General features: G+C 43.8%; 2 protein-coding genes across 8 annotated transcripts in view; one reads left to right on the top strand and one right to left on the bottom strand.

Moving 5' to 3' along the window:
• The window catches only part of LOC119650902 (RUN and FYVE domain-containing protein 2), a 65756-nt gene that overhangs the window by 3294 nt on the left and 40718 nt on the right, over positions 1–21744 (top strand). For 2 of the 7 annotated variants that reach the window (XM_038054083.1, XM_038054089.1), the window contains exons 1-2: positions 2895–3176; positions 3231–3652. The exons of 1 other annotated variant lie outside the window; for it this stretch is intronic. In XM_038054083.1, coding sequence (XP_037910011.1) covers positions 3280–3652 — 373 coding nt within the window. In that variant the 5' untranslated portion in view covers positions 2895–3176; positions 3231–3279. Of the gene's footprint in view, positions 1–2890; positions 3177–3230; positions 3653–21744 lie in introns of those variants that run through there. 4 more of the 7 variants (XM_038054088.1, XM_038054084.1, XM_038054086.1 and 1 more) reach the window with 4 other exon arrangements.
• On the bottom strand, positions 9759–12030 carry LOC119650903 (pinin). The gene is made up of 3 exons (XM_038054090.1): positions 10861–12030; positions 10245–10801; positions 9759–10181 (listed from the first exon to the last, which is right to left on the bottom strand). The coding sequence occupies exons 1-3, from the start codon at positions 11870–11872 to the stop codon at positions 9903–9905; spliced, it is 1848 nt and encodes a 615-aa protein (XP_037910018.1). The 5' UTR covers positions 11873–12030; the 3' UTR covers positions 9759–9902.

The following is a 21744-nucleotide window of genomic DNA, read 5'->3' on the forward strand; positions in this document are numbered from 1 at the left end:
ATAAAGGATCCATTTCCGAGAATTCTATACACGCCCTTTGGAGTTCGTTTCGAACCTCAGCGGAAACCTCAGCTGGACGGGTTGTGTCCCTGCGAGTTATAAAGCGGTACTGGTCTGCGACTCGCTTCACAGTTACGTACACGAATTTCGGGAAATGTTCGACGAATCTCTAGTGCAACAAGGGGCGCTAAGATGTTGTACCCGCCCCCGTCGTTATTTCGTAGTAGGAAGGGATGATGAAGATGTTCATTTCTTCAGTCCACTTCATCCGCTGCCTACGCGAATCTGCTGAAGTGGTCGCCACAGATGGTGGCGAAACAGCTACAGCAGGCGGAGTAATGCTTCTGGTCGTCGTGGCGCCTAGACGTCGAACCGCCCACGACTAGCGGTTTCGACGCCGTGCTGTCCATTACGGCAGTCCGACCCAATCACCAAGTCAGACGACTCCCGCCGGTTATCCGTACCGGACCTAAAATTTCCCCTTTTTCTTATTTTTAGTGGGGCATTTTATCCATAGCTGCCAGGTGTGGTGATAGCTTCCTCAGTGAGTAATCTCCAAAACTGCAAAATTCCTGCACTTCCTCCATTCCAGCTATTCAGACTGAAGCTATCCATCCCTTCCCTTTTCACAACCGAGCTTAGGACCGGCTACGGCGGAGTTATTATTATTTTTTATTATTATTATTTTTTGATCACAGTAATACGCCCAAAAAAGAATGGGGAAAGACTGCAGGGGGTAGGTTCTGACAGGCAAGATATACCATGTAGTCCTCTCTCCTTTCCGGCTGAATTTTCCTTCTGCTAAGGTTTCCTCTACCCTGTTCGGGAAGAATTAGGCAACAATATTACCGAAAAACCGGGTGTAGTCAGGTTTCCATTTCCTCTCATTAATGGAGTTGTTGTACTCTCCTTTCTGACTGACCGTGCCGTAGAGACTGGGTGCAGGCTTTCTACTGAAGAAGAAGAGCATGTCTTCCACAGGTTTGTCCGTGGAGGGACATAAATCTGGTGGGACCGTGATTTGATTGCTCAAAAACGCGATTGGATTTGAGTCTGTAACTTCCTACTACTTGGTAAGTTACAATCCGTTGCTTCCATCTTCATGTGTTTTGAACATACCCCGCCGTAAACAACTACTGGCTGGTGCGTGGGAAAGTGCCAACGTTTATTTCCGAACTTTCTTAACATCCGGCTCAAGAACGCCGTAAACGGCGGTAACGGGCGGGCGGGAACGGTAGTAAAAAAAGTTCCCAGCCTATCAGTTCTTTTCCCTGCTCTGCTGTCTAGCAGCATTGAAGTGGTAATGCTGAGGTTGTTCCAGAGCCTCAACGACATGACGCTTTTCTTCTAATAGCTCAAAGGCTCTCTTCAGCAGTACTGCCTAAGCCAACTCCTCGTACTTTGGCACGTTGGAAAAGTTTAGTCGAAGGATTTTACGGTATATGCTTACTACGCAAAGGTTGATGCGTTATGAAAATGCAGTCCTTACAGCAACGAGGAGTTTCTTCCTAACTTGCTTGTGCCGGTCACTATCGTAATCTGATGAATTACTATCGCCATAAAAGACGATTTCGATAGCTTGGCAACAAATGAAGACTCAGTCGTTGCTGCTTGGGTTGACGAGTTGGGGTCCTCAGATGACCGTTTCGGCTTACGACAATCCTTTCCCTTCGATCTTGGTACAACCTGGGGGTTCTAATTTGCCTGAAGGCGGTTTGCCCGAAGACAAGTTCTTACCCGTGAGTGACCCTTTAGCCTCAGCAGGCGGCGTTCACTGGAGCTCAGGATGAGAGGACAGAAGAGGACTTCTTCGACTCGTCCGTTCAGGACTGCGTATCAATTGGATGAGGTGAGAGTTGTCCCATCATTCAAGGTTGGATGGTAATGATCGAAATTTGTTTTATAATTAGCTGCCATGGTTTTTGTTTCATGGGAGAAAGTAGATCGATTTCGGCAAAGCTCCTTTTCGCCGAGACAAGGCGCGCCGAAATTGGAGATCTGATACCCAGCGTTCACCGTTCGCGACCACATCCCAACCCCTGCGATCACGGTAGTGACATCTTGGTTTAGCAATTCATGATTACCGCTTAACTCCAGGTTTTTACGCTGGTTTTCCACAGTATCTGTTACTGAGGGACTTGCATTCTTATACCTTAGCATTCGCTGCTAGAGAAAAAAGATCACAGAATATGATGCATAAAACGTAAGACTTCCATTTTAAACTCCACTTGGAATTGAACTCCAAATGTTAATCCTGGGTCTTCCAGCTGTACCTTCTTATTCGAGGAAATGGAAATAATACCAAGGTCAAATTAGAGGCACTAACACCATTTCGGGGTACGGTTTAGACTCTCTTGATTAATGGGCTCTCTATCTTTCTCGTGTGCAATATCAAAACTCATTAGCTGTGAACGTATCAAGGGAAGATGGTAAATATATACGCAATAATGCGACTCAGAGCAGTGTATTATTTTTATTACAGGACATCAAGTTGGCCTTTCTAGAAAAGTCCTTATGTGGGATGTGACCCTGATATTATTTGCTTGGCTAGAACTTAGGCAATCCAAACCGTAATTTACTTAGCTCCCAATTTACTAATGAGAACAAAAACCCGCTGCAACTTGTTGATACCGCTGAAGAGCAGCCACTTCTGCACACAACCCTACGTACACCTTCATCCTTCTCATCCCTCACCTTTTGTTTTCCATTTTTATACTAATCTATCACCGTACCGTAGCCGCTACAGTGCACTCTACCCACGCACTTGCTATTTTATTTCCACATGCATGAGTCAATTCTACCCTGAACACCCCAACCTCAAAACCGAGTTTACCCTTGCGCCTAACTGTCGCCAAAGGCCAACTTCAGGGAAAAATCGATATTAGAAGTGACGGACCCACTTCCATTGCTCAGTAGTGCATTGTTCATTCTAGTGAAACGTACAAAGGAGTTGTTCCGAAATTGAAAATATTCTTGAGATTTGGAAGTCCTTGTGGAAGGATCGTGATATTTTAGGAAGTGTTGGCAAGTGCTCAGTTGAGGAAATAGATATTGTGGTTGAAGATTTATTCCGAGAAGACGAAAATTCGCATTTACTCCGTGCGATATTGATCCAGTCCCAAAAAGGAGGCTGTAAGGACATTATGCCTCTGACATATTTGAGTGGATATTAGAAGGTGACGATTGTTTTCTAGAGTAACCCGCAGGCTTGTAACATATGATTGGATTAGGTTTTTCTAGTTACGAAATAAATCTGGAAGTTTCCATCGTTCGAGTATAATGCGTGGTCTCAGCGGTTCCCCGAAGAAAAGCAATACGTCGTCAACAGGAGCAATAATGCAAACAAATAACTCCTCGAACACAATAGCCTTGCCGAAGCCGCAACATGCCAATAATCCGGAGGATATTGTTGGCGGAGTGCAGGACACCATTTATCTGTGCAATTTTCGGGTGTCCGTGGACGGTGAATGGTTGTGTTTGAAGGAACTTCAAGATCTCGAGATTCAAGATGGAAATGGCGGCGGCGGGAATGCAGGTGGTGTCGGTGGCAAAAGAACATCTTTGGAAGAAAGTAATGGTCGTGGACAAGTAGAAAGCTTTGCTTATGATGGTGATGGCTTTAATAAATACGATCGTGATTGGGTTCACTATTGTAGGTGGCTTATTATATATTGATTTAACCTATGTCCTTTTTGGTTGATTCATTTTATTTTTGCATTGGAGAATAGTCGACTTTTTATCGATAAGTAATTTAGCTAAGTCGCTCCGGGAAAGATACATAAATATCGAAATCAACTGACGTCTCATTCCTTTGCTATCCTTCAGACCTTATGCTATTTGCCTGGTAACCATATGTTCTAGGAAAAGTCGACTATGCTTCCTTTGCTCCAATCAAAATCAATTTTGCAAACACTCTCGCTATTCAAACGTTCGTCAAAGGTCTAAGAAAGCAATGTTGCAATTGTGCGTACTTTCCTGCCCGCCTGGCTTCCTAATGCAAGATAAACGTCTATGTGCGCTTTGTATTTTTATTTTATTATTTAATCTGAGATAATCCTGCGAAGCACTCAAACACATTACACCCTAGACCTTTTACGAGCCTAAATAGCTTTAATTCATAAACAAAAATGGCAAATGCTTAAATGCACAATCAGCTGACTTACCAGGATATTAATATCTTTTTACTTTGCATATACAAATCTATGAAAAGCCAAATTCAAACTATTTCACTGAAATGTGCACTAAATCTACACAACACAAGTGTGTATGCAAAATGCACGCTAATTAGATGCTAAAAATATTTGAAGTGATTTAATGAAAACTTTGGTGCAAATATCTACCTTTTTAGATAATAATTAAATTACTAAGATCTTCCCCATTCGATTGGAGTCGAACACTTATCCCCAGATCCCTTTATCTATGAAAATCCTAATGAAAAACTTTACGGATCATCGACTATTGGAACCATTTGGTACATTATATCGTGCCAGGACTATCAGTGGTTCAGCAACTCCTAACTGTTTTGGCATCTCTCCTATCCATCTCCATTTTTTAGCCTTAAGAATGCCATCTCCATCTCCATTTTTTAGCCTTAAGAATGCCATGCATTCGGTTCCTTATGTTCTCATTTTGCAGCCTCCGCAAAGCGTGGAGAGTGATGGAAAAACGTCCTGGTATTACCAATACCGCTTCCAATAGGAGTCCACCCTGCAGAATTGCTCGTCAGCTATTGACAACTGTCAGATGTTGGGCCTTGGCAATTGGCTATCAGTTCCAGGCTTGAATTGAAAATTCAAAGTGTTTTTTACATCAGCGTTGCAAAGAGCATTTTGTTTTGGAGCCAGATCTCCCGAAGCACGTATTACGCCAGCTTGTCTGGGCTTCATGAAGTCCTTGAACAGGGCTCCATCTGCCTTCATTTATCAGTGAAAACCTCTTTCCCTTTGCTGCCAGGCATGACTTGGATCCGCTGAATAGCCATCCGCCATATGTCTGATGCACGTTTCAGTACATCGCTAGGAATACCATTGTGTCCTAGTGAAAAGTAAGCAGTCCTCAATATATCCTTTTTCATCGATAACGTCGTCTCGAATATGGAGGGCTGGAAAAAGTTGCTGGACGATTCGTTCCACCTTAGCTACTAGCATGGAGCAAGGTGATCGCTGAGTTCCGGGATTTTGGATGGTCAAATCATACCTATGGCCCCATGACTATTGATTACGTGGTAGAGTTCCTTCTTCGCATTGTTGCACTATTGAGATCTAAGGGTTATATTGCCTTCGCTTTTCGCGCGTTGTCCAATCCGAAGACAGAGGCAGCTCCGTTGTGAATTGGTATTATCAGTTTTTTATCTCTTTCCCTGATCTCAGCATTTTATTTTTGTTTTACTGAGGATAGTACAGAGTACGTTGCCTCAAACCCTCCTCCTTTACCTGGGCTTGGGACCAGCATACTATGTTAATAGCAAGGCGGAGTTCGAATACACTCAGTGTATCCGAGTTGAATGGTCTTTCAGGTTTCGCCAGTGTATTCCAGGCGGAAGTATTGGCGATACTAGAAGCCTGTCGATGGCTCTGGCATAATCGGAGTCCTAAGCGTAACATAGCCATTCTTACCTTGTACTCAACGGTGACATCTTACAGGCTTGTGGGGCAGTGCAGAAAAGGGTTGAGTAGTCTGAGAGGCATCCTCCCACTCCGCTGTCAACCAGCGTCCCGGTGGAAATCTTGAGGTTGTTTTGAGCAAAAAATTGTTCCACTTGCTCGCAGACTCTCTTCACCGATACTTGCACACCTTCCCACACATCATTGAGGGAGAAACAGTACTGCTTGAGCCAATAGTTCGTACTTTCGTCGTTAAAGCTTACCGCATGCGTATATTGACTCAAAGCAAAGCTTGATGCCTTTCAGCTAGGAAGACTTTCTTCCTAAACTGTCGCAGTCTGATGGATTGGTATCATCATAAAAGTTCCATCCAGAGGCCTCGATAGCCTTGGCTCAAAATGAAGACTTAGCCCTTGTTGGCCGAACCATCTTTCTTGTTATTTATGCGTTATTCAGGTCCCTGAGTTGGGATCGTCAGATAATCGTTGCCAATTCGGTTTAGACTTTAGCCGCAAATTCCTCGAATGATTTTTTCATTTCGACATCGGTATAGCCCAGGCAGTTGTGGTTTGCCCGGAGTCGGTATGCAAATGCTTATCCATGGGTGAGACTTTGGCCCCGCTAATTGGAACTCAGGATGAGGAGTGGTGACAGAATGGGCCTTCTTCGGCCCGTCCGTTGGGGACTGGTTCCCAATTGAATTGGTCCCTAATTAAATAAATGGAAAATCTGAGTCTACACTCAGGGTTGTCTCGTTATGCAGGATTGGAGCGTAACGATCGGTGTTTGGCGGTTTGGTTAGAGCTTAATTTCCTCTGGAGCAAAAAAGATCTTTCTTACTGGTTTCTCAGCACGGCAAGGTAGGTGATCGTGGAGGGAGAGGTAGACTGAATTTATATTCTCAATTGCTCCCCTTCGTACACAGGCGATTTACTGTGATGCGAGTGTATTTTTACTATTGAAACATCACGAATTGCTATGATAAAGCTCATTGTTGAGTCCACTGGTGAACATCTTTTGTATTCACGTCCGGATACTAAGTTTAGTTTAGGGGTGGGAAGCCGCAGCTCAATGCACTCAGACTTTTGTTAGGCCCATTGTACTATTGCCGGAGATCCCTTATTCACCGGCTTCTCGCCTTCGGCGTTTGTAGGCTTTAGCGAATCTGCGCAGACTCTTCGTTAAAGAAAACTTTACCAAGGTATCTTCGTCTGAGGAGGCCGGGCAGCTGGATATGAAGTGCAGGACCGTCTTTCCCTCCTCCCCACATTGGCTGCATATGGTCGAGACTACCACTCCGACCTTTCCCGTGCGGTAGTTTAAGGGGCAGTGTCCCGTTAAAAGCCCTTCATGTCCCACTTCTTAAGGCCCCATCATTGTGGATCCAAACCCTTGGCAAGCCAGTCTGTCAGCTTCTTTATTACCTTTGTTAGCGATGTTCGAGTGTCCTGCCATCCACATCAGGAACGTTTCGTTCAGTCGTTTTAGCAGCACCTAATGACAAATCCACCAACTGGCTCGATATATCATTGCTTTTTAGTACTGACAATGTTGCCCGACTGTTGGAACAGACTCGAATGGTGCGACCCCTCCATTTCTGCCGCAAACATTCTTCTGCTGCCAATCAAATGGCCTATATCCCCGCCTGGAATATGGTCGTCATTTTTCCGAGAGGTCGAATTAGTTCCAAAATCTGATTTCCCCAGAACGCCCCTGCGCCCGATTCGTTTTCCATGGCTGACTTCTCGGTGAAGATTATTAAGTCTACAATCCCAAAATACTCGTGGCCAGTTATTGACCATTCATCTCTTTTGGTGATTACGACGGAGTATGTCTTTTCGAAGACGACGGGCATCAGAGCCACCTGATGTTTGCCAAGAAAATTCCAGCGCAGCGCTCATCTATCATTGACGGTCCACTCGAATATTTTAGCGGAGGTTAAAAGGACAGAAATAGGCCTGTAGTTATCCGGAAGGAAAGAACTTTTCTTTTTCTTTCTAAAGGATGTGATCTGTGCACACTTCCAGCTTGAAGGGAAATGGGTGTCTAGTAAGGAATGGTTGAATAATGTCGAGAGGAAAGGACTCATGGATTCAGGACATTTTTAAGGACTGCTCTATTTGGTGGACAGTCCGACCATTTTGGGTTTGACGAAGTTGATTTGCGGGATTGGACCAGAAGATCTGTTCGGGGGGAGAGGGTGCTGGAAAGGTTCAGTGTGACAGTGAGGATCGGAGGAAGTTAGTTGATGCATGACTTCAGCTTCAAAACTTAGGTCAAGCATGCGGAGTGTGGAGGATTTCTCCTAGACCTTTCTTGTAGTGGATGTTTTGTAGGATATATCGTCCGAGAAAGAAATGAGGTTACAAAAATGAGAGAGTGGGTTGGCACGAATTCGTCACATACTTACCTACCTACCTTCAGTATATTGACGAATTGTAGGATCAATTGTCTCGTTGGAAACTTCCTGGTTCTATGGGTGGGTGGGCGAATACCTCGATTGATGAATCGGATGTCAAGGATGATGACATTGTAGTCGCTGATGGGGGATGGGGATGGTTTCAAGGGATGGGACGGTGCTTGGATTCGAAATTACCTTGATGCTGCTAGATATCAGGAAATGATCGATAGGAAGTGCCGGGCTAAAATGGGAAATGTTACGTGCAGCGGAGTATGTCGTCAGCTATGTCAACATGGGTATGTGATGCAAGTGTCAACACAGTATGTCTGGCATTTAAGTCGCTTTCTAAAATCAGAGACCACGATTTTCCAATTGGACGGGGTTGTTCCGCACAAGAGGATTTGATGGTGGATAGGTCGTTGGGATCAAATAATTGGTCGGGGCAGTAGTTAGTGTTAATTGAGGCGATGGCAGACTCCAAGGACTTAAGGGCATCGGCAGGAAGAAAGACTTGATTTACGAGGAATTTGTTGGAGACCAGTATAATGATGCCTTCAGCAAGGTATGAGAAACTTTGGTTAGGACGGTGCGTGTCTAATCGAAAAGATTAAAATTTACAAAGGAAGATTTGCATTGGTTGCACTACGTGGTTTCACACAAGATCACTATTTGTAGGTTATATTCGTATAGGAACAGTTGTTCAACCGACTATAGAGTTGATGTTCAATTTAATAAGCCTAACGTGCATGATTCGATGCCATAAGGTTGAACACATCACTATGAACTGACGGAAATCCGGGATGATTTGGTTAGACGATCCATGTAGGCTCATAGGGCTTGGAATGCGCTTGTGTAGTGCTCCGGCGAACAAGGATGCCCGAATGAAAGAAGACATAGAAATCACCTGAAGTCTAGTGAATGAGATCGGGTTGGTCCGGGATGGAGGGGCCCATTTTTAAGCGCTCCTTCTCGTCATCACTTTGACGAAGTTGCAATACCTACGATAGTTGGCGGGGTGGTCGCTTGCACCACAGTTTATACTTTTGTCAAGCGTCTTGGGCCACTCACCTCGCTCACGTGTGCTATCACATTTGGCGCAGCGGTACTGGAGGAGGCAGTTTGGTGCCGCATGGCTGACCCACTGACAATTTTTGCACTGTAATGTTTGCCAAAGGGCGGCCTTAACTGGAGTGAGACCATCGATCTCGATGGAGGTGTAAAAGGTGAGTAGTCACAGGTTCAGTTTACGGCATTCTTGCTTTACCTTCGAGGTGATGAAGGGTTCGACAGACAGCTGACATGCCTTGGATTTTCAGATCCTCAGCAATCTCAAATAATGAATGACGTGGTTCTCTTCGAAGGGAGGGTATACGTGAAGAACTTCGTCTGGTTTTCCATGGGAAGGTACTCCGTAGTGGTGTAGTCTTTGGATTTAAGAAGTATTTGATGGTGGATCCTCTTGGCTCCTTTATCAGGAAGTCTTTCATGTTGACATTGGTCTGCTTAACTCTGAAATTCTTCGAGGATTCAACAATTACAGTAGGAGGAATTCTGGTACTCGCCTGTTTCCTCTAAGGTACCCGTGGTAGTGGTCGTTGATGTTTGGTTTGCACGTACCCTTTCTCGAGTGTAATTGCATTAACTAACAACAAACGTTCTTTACTCATTAACAAACCTCAGTTTCGTGGATACCCATTCGGTCACTGCTGGCTACCCACTGACACTAGACACTGCTCAAATTATTCAACTTTTTTAATAAATCTCAACATAGATTCATTAAAAAATAAAAATCAAAAAACAACTACAAAACAAAAACAAGTAAAGATCAGAAGTCGTTAAACACTTGGTGCAACCCATATCTAAGGATAGACGGTTGTCAGTTACTTTAAGGAATTGATTCATTCTCTTTTGCTATCGAGGGTTTCCCAGCTCGTGGACACAAATTCATGCTTTCTCCCAAAATTAGGACAAGATTTCGATGGAGGGTGTTTACGGGGTGGAGATGACCGATTCTGCGAAGGACCAGCTGCTGGTTGTAATGAATCTCGATGTTTTGCTGCAGTGGTATGCTCTGCGGTTGAAGGAGATGATTCCAGGGAATGTGTTGACGATTTACTTTCAAAATTTCCTGGTGAATGCTTACACTTGGAATTCGAAGGACATTGACACGGTAGATCCTAAGAAATACAAAAACAAAAATTGAAATTTTATTCAGGGTGGCATCAAATATCAAATAGGACCTGTCTCAAAACGACCCTCGTTTCCCCTAACTTAGATTTGGTTTTTTTCATTGAACTTTTCTTTGGGCTGCCAAGACGAAAGGATGTCTCCTTCGCCGGCTTGTTCTTTTTGGAAATACTAAACTTGGGCGGAGATAAAGACGGTTGGACAGGCTTTATGCGGGGTGATAAACGTCTTCTTGGTTTTGGTGGTGTTGGTAAACGTAGACAAGTTGTCAATTGCGGTTTTTGTGGCGATTTTGACTGGAATATCGGCGGTGGGGAAGGTTGTCGAGTTGGCTCGATTGTTGGAGGTGGTTCACCTAAACTTTCCCTGCTTTTGCAGAAGCAATAATTCACATAATCTCGGCCTCCAACTTGGTTACGTCCAGGAAGCTGTTGACCACAATTTTGGCATAGTTCAGTCCCCGCTTTTGATCGACGCGATTGCTTTGATACCGTAGGTTTGGCTGGTTTTGTTTGAGGGCTAGAATCTCGGGAGATTTGACGATTGTATGGGGGTGGTCGTTGCTTGCACATTGGAAAAAACATGGCGGACGGCTCTGGTCTGCAGTCATCTGCAATGAATGAGAACTGTGTTAATAGCGACTTCTTCTATAGCATTGAAATAACTTACATTTGCTTCCATATTCATATTGATATTGTTGGACGTCAGTCATTGACTCCTTTGATACGGTGGAGCTAGCAGTAGTCGTAAGTCCCTCCTCTTCATGTGACCGCTTCGGTTGTTTCCTATACCGATTCTTCCCGAGAGAGAGCGGACCTGTTGATCCACCCACTTCGCGTTCTAACTCTTTTTGACGTCGTTTTTTCAACTTTTTCTGTTGGGCTCTACCCTTGCAAATTTCGCGAATGTTTTTTGTCATGATTGCCACGATACAAACGAATACCATTAGAATCACAGACACTGCCACAGCAGCAATTATATAGTTTTTGCGTTTTACTTTGAAATTTTCGTCCCCTTTCAAGTCCGGGTTCTTCTCATCGTTATCCACGGCATCCGCTAGGTTTCTGTCGAAAAATTGCTGGAAAAAGTTTAGTTTTTCCTTTGGCTTTGATTCGACTTGACCAGTCTTTGAAGCAATCTGGGATGCTTTTGGTAGGGTTGCAAGTTTTGGATCTGCAGTAGGTGCATTTGCCTTTTTGGGCTTTAAACTGTCACGACTGGATTTGATTGAATGCGATTGTTTCGAGGACCTGGTTGACTTGTTTTCCTTTTCGATTGTCTCTAAGATTCTGAGTACTGCCCCTAATCCAGGATAAAGGACTTCATCGTTTAAATGGGGCTCAATATGCTCTGCAATCCACTCCTTGAAACGTTGGTTAAATGTAAATTGGGGAACTCCTTGAGAGTGGCAACATCTTGAAACTGAGACAAAATATTTAATCAAAATGAATGCCGAGTGTTGTGACTTTAGATTGAAAGTATGTTTCCGTTTGAAAGGGAACCAAATGTTGGAGAGTTGTCCCATTTCTTCGGGATCTAATTTCGGTAGAGATACAATCATATCTTCTTCATTCTCTGAATGCTCATCGGCTAGATTGAGGTTCAGACACGCTGTTTTTCCGTTTTCGTTATCATCCGAAATGTTGGATGATAAGTCTAAGTATTCAATAGTGAGTTCCATTTTACTGAAATCGGATGAAGGAGGACGCCAACCATTTCCATTTGTGTTTAGAAACACTTTACACTGCACAAGCAAGTCATAAACGTGCTGGGTCGTCTTGAGTGAGAGGACCCCTGCGTAGTAGGAAAGCTTACAAATTGGAATGACAAAGCAGTTAAGATATCTGAAATTTTAGAAAAAAGAAATTAATTATTTTTCATATTATTGGGCTGGTAATTAAGTAATTGATGGAGATTTTCCAGTGAAAGTGTCTGGATGGCTTAGCGGTTAGAGCGAATGGATGGAGTGCTCTGAAACGTTTCAAGACCGTGATCCAATTGGAATATCGTGCCAACGATTGTTATTATTATTTCAGTCCCCGCCACGTACTCGAGGAGGGCGATAAGACCCGAGTCTGTAAGGAACTCGTCTGAAATGGTTTTTCCCCCGAAGCCTAATCGGAGGTTATCTGATGCCTTGGGAACCAAGATGGTCCTCTAAGAGCATATGTTCCAGGATAATTCCTGAGGGATATACTGTAGGCCCAGTTGTCTGTGGTTAGCTCCCTTGTGGGAGTTTCCTGGTGGATATCTCGGACAAAGCTCCTTGTGGGCTAAGTGTAGAATTGCGCTGTACAATTCGGGCGCCATACCCCTTAGTTGGTCTGTCTAGTTCGTCTGGTCTAACCTCATATCTATGAATGTTTGCTCGACAAATGCTTTCGCAGACCAATCGGACGTTCTCCTCATTCTTGGACGAGCAGGCCCCCAACCGCTTGGCTTGTTCGTCAGGTCAAAGACGATTGCCTGATAACACTGTGGGTGTGGTGTTCACTGACTTTCCAGGACATATTGCGAGCTAGTGAAACACTAATAAAAATCAGATCCACAGTCGAACCGGTTCCGCTTTTCCGGTAAGTATTAACCTGACCATCGTTAGTTAATATGATGTCTAACTGCGCAAAAGCCTCGAAGAGACAACGCGCATTTATCAGTGAACTTTCCCATTCTGCGGCCCGGCGATGACTACCCGCTTACCGAAGATGACTCTCCGTTCTTTTGCTTCTAGGACCGTAGCAACTATAGACGTATACTGGATGGGAACCTGAATAATATGATCTGTTTCCGCACATCGTCTGCATCTCTCCAGATGTCCGTACAAGAAATATTTGGAGCATCCTTCAAAGAGATTTGCTCTCTAAGGCGATAGACTATGCATCCAATATGGACCCTCTCGAAACTTGCGCGCTGCCTCTGCTGATATCCGGATGGTCGCCGTTTATATGCCTCCATACGTTTTTCTGAGGCTTACAATGGACGCCTCCTGCAAGTCGTTCAAGTAAATTTTGAACTTGGCCGCGGAAGACTTCGGTTTTGCTCTCTTCGGACCTTTTTGGCTCCAGCACCCGAATGCGTGCAAGAGCATAATACGTATCAGGCGTGCATTCCCTTATCCGCATGAAGGGACGCACTTGACGGAAGATCTGGCAACTCCGCACAGGGGGACTAGAAGTTGAGGAGAGCGCTAATGATGGGAGTGTTTGTAAAATTAGGATTGAGAGTTGTTGCCCCTAACTTGAGGAGTAAAAAGGCGGTTTTGGGATTGGAGTGTTATGAGCAATTGAAGGAGCAGGTGAGTTCGCTGAAGGTTCTCTTCAACGAGTGGGTTGGGATAGGATTGAAACTTGGCGAGGAAGTTGAGGGCAAGATTGGCTAGGACGGCGTCAATACGGGGAGTTTGGTAGGAGTCGTACAGGATCTGGTTGGAGATGTATTTGGACCGGTTTTCGTTCTTAAGGATGTTGGTTCAGTGGCGGAGGACTGCGCACTCTTGGCGCCGTAGCCGTTCCGTTTGTGATTAACAAATGTTGGACCATAAAGTGAAGCCTTAAATGAGGAGGGGTCCAATAAAGCATTGGGATCTTGTATTTAATGATATATAACGGATCACAAGGCACCGGTTGCACGACCTAGTGGCTTGTTGATATGGTCTACGCGGGGCAGACGGAAACTCGTAGTCACCCCAAGACGGGTGACTTCTTTGACGGTTGGGATGGGGGTGTTGTGGATATTAAAGGACAGGGTAAGAGATGTGCCTCCATATTTTCGGCAACTGGAGAAATGTTTGAGGCGCATTTCTTGAGCACGATTGAAAGTATTTGGTCGAGTCGGACTAATTTTTAATTTTTTAATGCTATTGATGCTACCACGGTGTTCGTACTGATAAAATGGATGAGCGAAATGTTTTCTCAGAGTTCAAGATCAGGAAGTGGTTGGAAGAAGGGGTGGTACTGGGTTGTCGCGATAGGAAGGATGGTCGTGAGAGGAGGTTTAAGGTGGGGGTGGATCGTTCGCTTTTTTGGCTAATGAGATGTTTTGAAGAAGGATGGCATATTGTTGGAAAGTTTTCCCCAAGGCAGATGAACAGATGTTTCCAAGCTCCTTATATGGCGAAGCAGTTGTGAAAGTGGTTGGTGTACAGGGTCAGAACCCTTTCGCGGATTGACTTTTCAAGCAATCGGATTTCATCTACGAGGTGTGAGCTTTGCGGAGAATATCTGTTCCTAAATAGTCTCCGGATAGCCGAGAGGTTAGAGTGCAGCTGTCATGAAGGTCGCAGTTCAACTCTCACTGATAGCAGTGGAATTTGTATCGTGATTTGACGTTGGATACCAGTGACTCAGCTGTGAATGACCTGAGTCAAATCAGAGTAATAATCCTGGGCGAGCGCAATGCTGACCGCATTCCCTTCTATAGAGTACTGTAATCCTATAGTGTACCGTTACGGTCTTGAAGTGCTTCAACACACTTCAAGGCCCTGACCAACTGATCCGGGTTAGGGATGACAACAATATTACTGCTGATAAGGAAATGGTCGAGGTAGGAGTGGACAGATCTTTTGTTGAAGATGGAGAGGGCTGGGTTGATTTGAAATAGGTTGATAATGGAGTGTGAATTGGAAGAGGGGTGTCCCGGTCTGGTTCGCCCATGCATTGGGTCTAGCGTTCAGGGTTCTGCCAATTGTGAGGGTTCAGACTATGCTAAGTTTGCAGAGCTGGAAGGTGCAGGAGGAATGAATTTGTCGAAGGATCAAGCAGGGCAGTAAGTGGATGCTACGAAGGCCGTGAAAGACGGGGTTTGGAAGGAATTTCTCAGAAACGGAGAATGTCCAGATTTCCGTAGGAATTGCGCGACTTTGGGGGTTGGATTGGAGTCGGTCCGTCCGGAAAAGGTTGAAATTGAGAAAATTGAGATTATAACTATACTTCAACGTGGTTTCACACAGGAGAACTATGTCGGATTTATGTTCGCTCAGGAATAACTCGAACTCATGCCTGTGAGCTCGGTCTGTAATGGAGTTGATGTTTAACTCGATGTTCATGTTCATTGTTGAAAGTCATTTTAGCGACCATCGTGTTAAATATCTGGGGCGATTCCAGGGATTTCCTGGCGAACTCGAGGAAGTCAGGATTTGAGGTGGTGTAGGAGCTTGTTCCTACAGCTTCTGCGAAAAACACATCATTTAAACATCGGGTTGGTTATCGGGCGGCCGATACATCGGTGTACTTAAGAGGGGGCGGAGCGAGAGGGTGATGCACGTTTCTGTGCGTTTCCCTTCGCCACAACTCGGACGAAGGTCGGACATGACCAAGGTTTACATTGTCAGTACTTTAATGCCACGCTCTTCATGGAAACTTATTTTTAATATGAAAGTAACTTAATATTGAATGTATATTCTTATCTTTCACGTGTATCTTTTCATATATATATCTTTTTCTATAGAATTGTCACCGAAACACTTACCCTCCTAGCGCATCATAAAAGGCTTTTTCTGCATAAATCTTGGCATTGCCTTCGGTCATTTTAGAGACAATTTGATTTGCGCCATAAAAATATTGCATTAGGACCTCAATAGCATCATCATTCAGGAGACTTCTGTCTAGGTCCTTGGGTAACATGAACTGAAAATAAAATTAAAAGTAAAAATTAATTATCATCAACAAAAAAATATCCCAAAAAACATTAAAATTAGGACGAATAAAGAATAATATCAAATTGAGGTTCGAAAATGCTGGGGCTAGTAATGAATCGTTCAGCATCTTTAGAAAAGGGATGATAAAGCGTGTTTCATCTTTAAAGGATGAAGATTTGTCGAAAGGGTGGTCAACAACATTACTTTACCCTTTTGAAAGGAAAGAACTCATAGTATATTTTATGAATTATTCTTTATTGGGTCCAGTAAATAAAATTGAAACATCAAATACAAGAAGAAATGTTAAATGAATTACATTTTATTCGACGACAGTTTCCCAGCTTGTTGTTTGGCTTCTTACCAGTGATAGTTCCCCAACTGATTTCGTAGGAAGCTGCAAAGAAATAAAAAAGGATATTTTTAATATATGACATAAATGTAAACAAATAAATTATGATTTAAGTAGAGAATTCAAAATGTCAACTATATAGGGTCTCTTGCAAATTATACTTGTTCAAGGGACGCCACAATCCAATGGTTCCTACTTCGACTCGATTCTCGAGAAGACAGAAAATAGGGTCCATTTGAAAGTCTTCGATGTACAAAAACTCTCCCGGACCACTCAGGGTATCTCTCAGAGAGGAAGACTACAATTTGTCGCAAAAGAGGCAAATTAGACCTACGGTAACTTTGTTAATAATAAGAGGATTTCCACCAAACTTTCCAGTAACCGTATATAGAGGCTGCTTAGTGTTTTTTTTTTCAGATTTTATTGGAGGGTAGCTTCATTTATTTAATTTAAGTGACCCCTTTATGACCCCCTCACTTCTCTGTTTCGCAATGAGCTTCAAAACTAAGACCTAATTTGGAAAGTACTAGTCGAGCTTTCATTTGACCTACATGATTATATTCAGTGGAAAAAACAATTACACCTCTTTCTTGCATGCGTGTGTGTTCACAGTTCCCACCTTTCCACCAAATTTAGTGTTGTTTACTGTTAATCGATACAACCATTTCTTCACCGACTGTTCAGTCGTGGAGGGTGGATCGGGCGCAGGAGTGTTCTCGGAGAATCCGATTACAGAACTGGCCCGACCCCTCGGAAAAATGACGACCATATTCCAAGCGGAGATATATGTCACTTCATTGACAGCAGAAGACTGTCTGTGGCAAAAATGGAGGGGTCCCACCATTCGAATTTGTTCCGAAAGTGGGGGGCATTATCAGCACTAAATGGCAACGATATATCAAGCCACTTGGTGTGGAGTTGTTATCAGGTGCTGCTGAAACTTGGGCGACTGAACGAAACACTCCTGATGTAGGTGCCGGGGCACTCTAACATCGCTGGTAATGAGGAGGCTGACAGACTGGCTCGCCGAGGGCCTGGATCTACAATGGTGAGGCCAAAACCAACTCTTGGAATCCGACCATCTACTGTCAAGTCTACTCTGAAGGGTAAAATTGCAAGGATTCACGCAGCCGAGTGGAGAAATTTGGACTCTGCCGGCCTTGTGAAAGAGCCTAGGACCAATAGAGCGGCATTTTTGTTGCCCCTTAAGAAGTGGGACATGAAAACACCGCTCCTACAACTACCATATGGAAAAGATCGGGGTAGTGGTTTCGGCTGCGTGCAGCCAATGCGAGGAAGAGGAGGAGATGGTCCTGCACTTTTTATGCAGCTGCCCGGCATCCTCAGATCTCAGATGAAGACACCTTGGCAAGGTTTTCTTCAATGAAGAATCTGCACACTCTCTGCCTCTGGAGAATGTTCTCAGATTCGCCTGCGAATATCATAGGCGGGAAGCCATTGAATAGGCGATTTACGGGGATAGTACAATGGGCGTGGCAATGGTTTGAGTGCTCGGAGCTACGGCTCCCCCCAATAAACTAAACCAACCGTTTCTGAGAAAAGTGCGCTTACGACCATCCTATCCACTCAGTTTTGAAGAACTCCATTTGTGTGCAATATCTCGTCCAAGGGAAGTATGAGTCGAGCGGCCATGCAATCAACTTCCGGTCTTAGCTGCTCTAAGTGTGGACAGACCCTATGGGTCGATCTCAAGTCCCTATCCACTTAATGTCAAACTGCAGTAGTTAAAGACCAATCGACTTTCATATTTTAGTGTATGGAGCTCTAGTTGCGGACAAGAAGTTCAAAACGTTGCCCTGGACAATAATGTCAACGAGGACAGCATCTTCCACTTGCTGTTTGACCAAGTTGGTCATTTATTTTTTTTAGCAGCTTTAGAAGACTTCTGATGTGAGTTAAGCTGATGAATACCTATGAACTCTTGTTTAGTTCTGTATTGGCACAGTGGATCTTGGTCGAACTGGTCGAATTTATCTTATCCTTGTTCAGTAGTTTGTCACAAAGTCGCCCGTACTCTTCGTAATGCCGCTGTCTGTAAAAGATTCGCCTGGTATTCGGAGAGTGGGTAGTATAGCTCACCTCTGCTGTATTGCATCCGAAATCTTCTTTGAGAAATGTCTTAAATCCCAGGAGCACCGACGGGAAAAGGCTGGTCCAAAGCGCACGGTTATTAAGGTACCATTTCTGTCGCTTCGTTCACTATCACCATAGCGCTGATTCAACTTGCACCTCCTAATTTTTCGCGACTCCCGTAGGAGTGCCAACGCTCTTGACCCAACCCTCCAATAGCACTGTGGGGCTGGCTATCTTTGCTGTTATGCTCTTTAACGATATTGCCTGTGGCCAGCGGGTAAGCCAGTCAATAAATGTGAAGCGATAACGGTGACTGTCGACATTAGGTAGGATGTTTAGCATATGTTAAAATAGATGTGGTTTAACCTGGAAGCGGGCACTTCAGTGGTGGAGTTGTTCTGTTGTGTTTGTAGATCTTGATCTTCTAACATCTCACGGTTTCTGATCTTGTCGCACATTGGTGAGGGTTGTAAGTCGTCCTATGAAAACAATATGTAGGCTCCAGCTTTGTTTGAAGCGGAATACTCAGTAACTGCGATTGTCCTAGCGTCTACGCTCGATTCTCTGTTAAAACAAAAATTCAAGTCGTTTCCAAAAGTAGGTTGCCATAGTATGATGGGTTCCATAAAAGCCCTTTTTGTCTTCTCAGAAATTGGTTTAAGGTTCTTCGACTGACATTGCCGTTCGGTATCTCCCGGGCATTAAGCAACATAACTTCTGCAAAAAATTACACCCGTCCGGACTTCAACATGAAGGCTGCATAGCTTGTTCCTTGATCAAAGGTATTCCGGGGATGATGTCCCCACAATGATCATAGAGCCTATTATCTGAACCAACTTACTGAGTAGTTATTTTGGCATTCTTGTCAACTTCCGTGGTAAAAGGTTGGCGGCGTCCAGATATGGCAAGAAGCCTCGTTGTTATCTCCCATGTACCTTTTAGTACCAACACCATCCGATGATTCATCGTTCGATAGACTTGATGAATGCGACGAATCCTCCATCTCCTCCCTGGTGATCAAGATCAGACAACTTACACTCTCATACTAGACAAAAAAAAAGAAAATGATGTCCCTTTGGTAGCTGATTAGAGCACAGCGCGCTATATATACACCCTCGTTGCTGGTAAGGAAAGATCAACACTGTTAGGTTTAATTTCTTGAACTAGATTGGAAAGTTAGGCAGGTTTTATGGCTTTCTCCAGTTCACTTGTAATCTTAAAAATCGCCTAGAAAAGCCGAAAAAGCTCCTAGAAAGGTGGATGCCTACCCTGGGACCGTGCACAATAGGATTGAGGCAACCAGTCTTGGTTGCTGAACACTTCAGGTGTTTAGTTTTAATTTCTCTTGATTCAATACCCTTAAGTGCTAAGACGGGCACTTGTGGGGTACTGTATATTACTCAGTGTTCTTTCGGTCATTCATCCAAATCGCAGAACAGAAGCCTCTCAGACAGAAAATGGATAACCTTTCGCATCGGGTACTTCGGTCCTTTTAATTTGAGTAAGGTCCTCCAGTATTTTACTATTTCCTTCTTCTGGAAGCTATTAGCACTACAGCTAATGTACGGCTTCTTGCGTTCATTTCTCAATTGCCCCATACTTCAGCTTATGCGCTGCGGCTATTATCCTAGGGTTAAGGGTCTTCCACCGCTAAGTTATTCGCTATTGACTTGAACTGATTTTGATCCATTAATCATCATGGCACAACAATCCATGTTGGATCAGAGCCTTGAAGTGTGTTAGAGCACTTCATTCAAGACCGTAACGATACACTACAGTACACTGTAGGAGACAATGTGGTCAGCATTGCGCTCGCCCGAGATTATTATCCTGATTTGACTCAGGTACCCATTCACAGCTGAGTCGACTGGTATCCGACGTCAAATCACGATACAAATTCCACTGCCACCAGTGAGATTTGAACCGCGACCTTTCGTACGACAGCCTTGCGCTCTAACCACTCAGCTATCCGGACACACGTGAATAATTGCTTAAACAATTTTATAGCCTCAAAGGATCTACCTCTAACTGATGAACAGCAGGTTTAAGCTTGCTTTAGCTGAGAGTCAGACTTGAGTCCTAAGATCTATGACTACGCCTCTCAGCTTATCACTTCATGATTGGAACTAAATTAAAAAGTAGTTTCAAAAAGAGAATCAAACCTGGGCTGTGATGGCCTGTTTAGCAAGAAAAATGAATAACACAAAGTTGCGCGCCCAACGAAAAGAACGTCTGCCTGTCTCTCATCATTCTATTTTGAATTTAAGTGGGGAGGTCCCTATACATGCAAAAAGGGGCTATAACATCTTTTTCGCTGAATATAGCCATGTGGGGTAAGAACTGAAAGCTCTCGATTAGTCTTGTTGATGGAGGTAATAAAAGGGACACTTGAACATTTGAATCAACTGCCCATTCTCAGAAACTACCCATCCAAAAAAACCTGTGCATCTGGTGGTAAAAATATGTGGTAAATAGTAAATACGGTAAATTTTTCACGCATAAGTGATCGAAAAACATCGAGCATGTGCAATGATTTTCTTCCACCATACAAACTCAAACAACTCCGCTGGGAAACGAATGTCATGTACGTAGTCTTCTTGGGTGACAGGAAAGGTTTTGGCATGGGAAAAGTTAGCAAACTAAGACCATCTTGGCTAGAATGCAAAACTGTAATTACTACTGAGTGTTCAGACTCTCTAGGAACAAGCTAACCTAGAAAGATTGATCCTAACAGACTAGGGAAATGTTAATAGACGAATTCTCCTTATACGTACCTGTATAACATCAAGGCTTTTCGTTCGACCCAAAATTTCTTCCAGCGTCTCTTCCACTATATTACCAACAACAAGTTCAGTTGTATTCGTCCTCTTTTTTGATATGCTGAATGGCTTCGCTTTAACTACACGAGCATTGTACACACTATTCAACCTTACAGGCGACATTGGCCTGTTCTTTGTGACTAGCCTTCTAGTTCTATCAATTTTTCGCTGGCAACTCACACATTTTCTTTTGTCCTTAGGACATTTTGGTACAATTGCATACACTGGGTCACTTTTGTCAATAAGGACTTTACAGGATACGCATATCCATCTAAATTTCATTCTATTCAAGCAGTCCAGGCATTGTCGCTTGTCTTTCGGACAACTAGGTCGTTTGTAGTATATCGGGTCGTTCTCATTTATCACTTCTTTACAAAATGCGCAAATCCACTTAGCTTTTGTCTTGGTCCTTCGAAGTTTATAAAAGCAATTTGCACATGTTATGCTTCCTTCAGGGCAATCGACCTCGGATTTGACCATGTGGGACTGGACTGGATTCGAGCAGTAGATGCAACTGATTGGATTGGATTTTTTACATTTGGCACAGAGTGCTTTCTCAGGATTTTTTAAAAATTGTGGATCATCGGTTCGAAACATTTCCTTGCAGGATACGCAGTGTATGTTCTTCTTTTTAGCTCTGAATTTACCCCCTCGCCAGC

Source organism: Hermetia illucens, chromosome 3 (assembly GCF_905115235.1).
Source record: "Hermetia illucens chromosome 3, iHerIll2.2.curated.20191125, whole genome shotgun sequence".
NCBI classification, from domain to species: domain Eukaryota; kingdom Metazoa; phylum Arthropoda; class Insecta; order Diptera; family Stratiomyidae; genus Hermetia; species Hermetia illucens.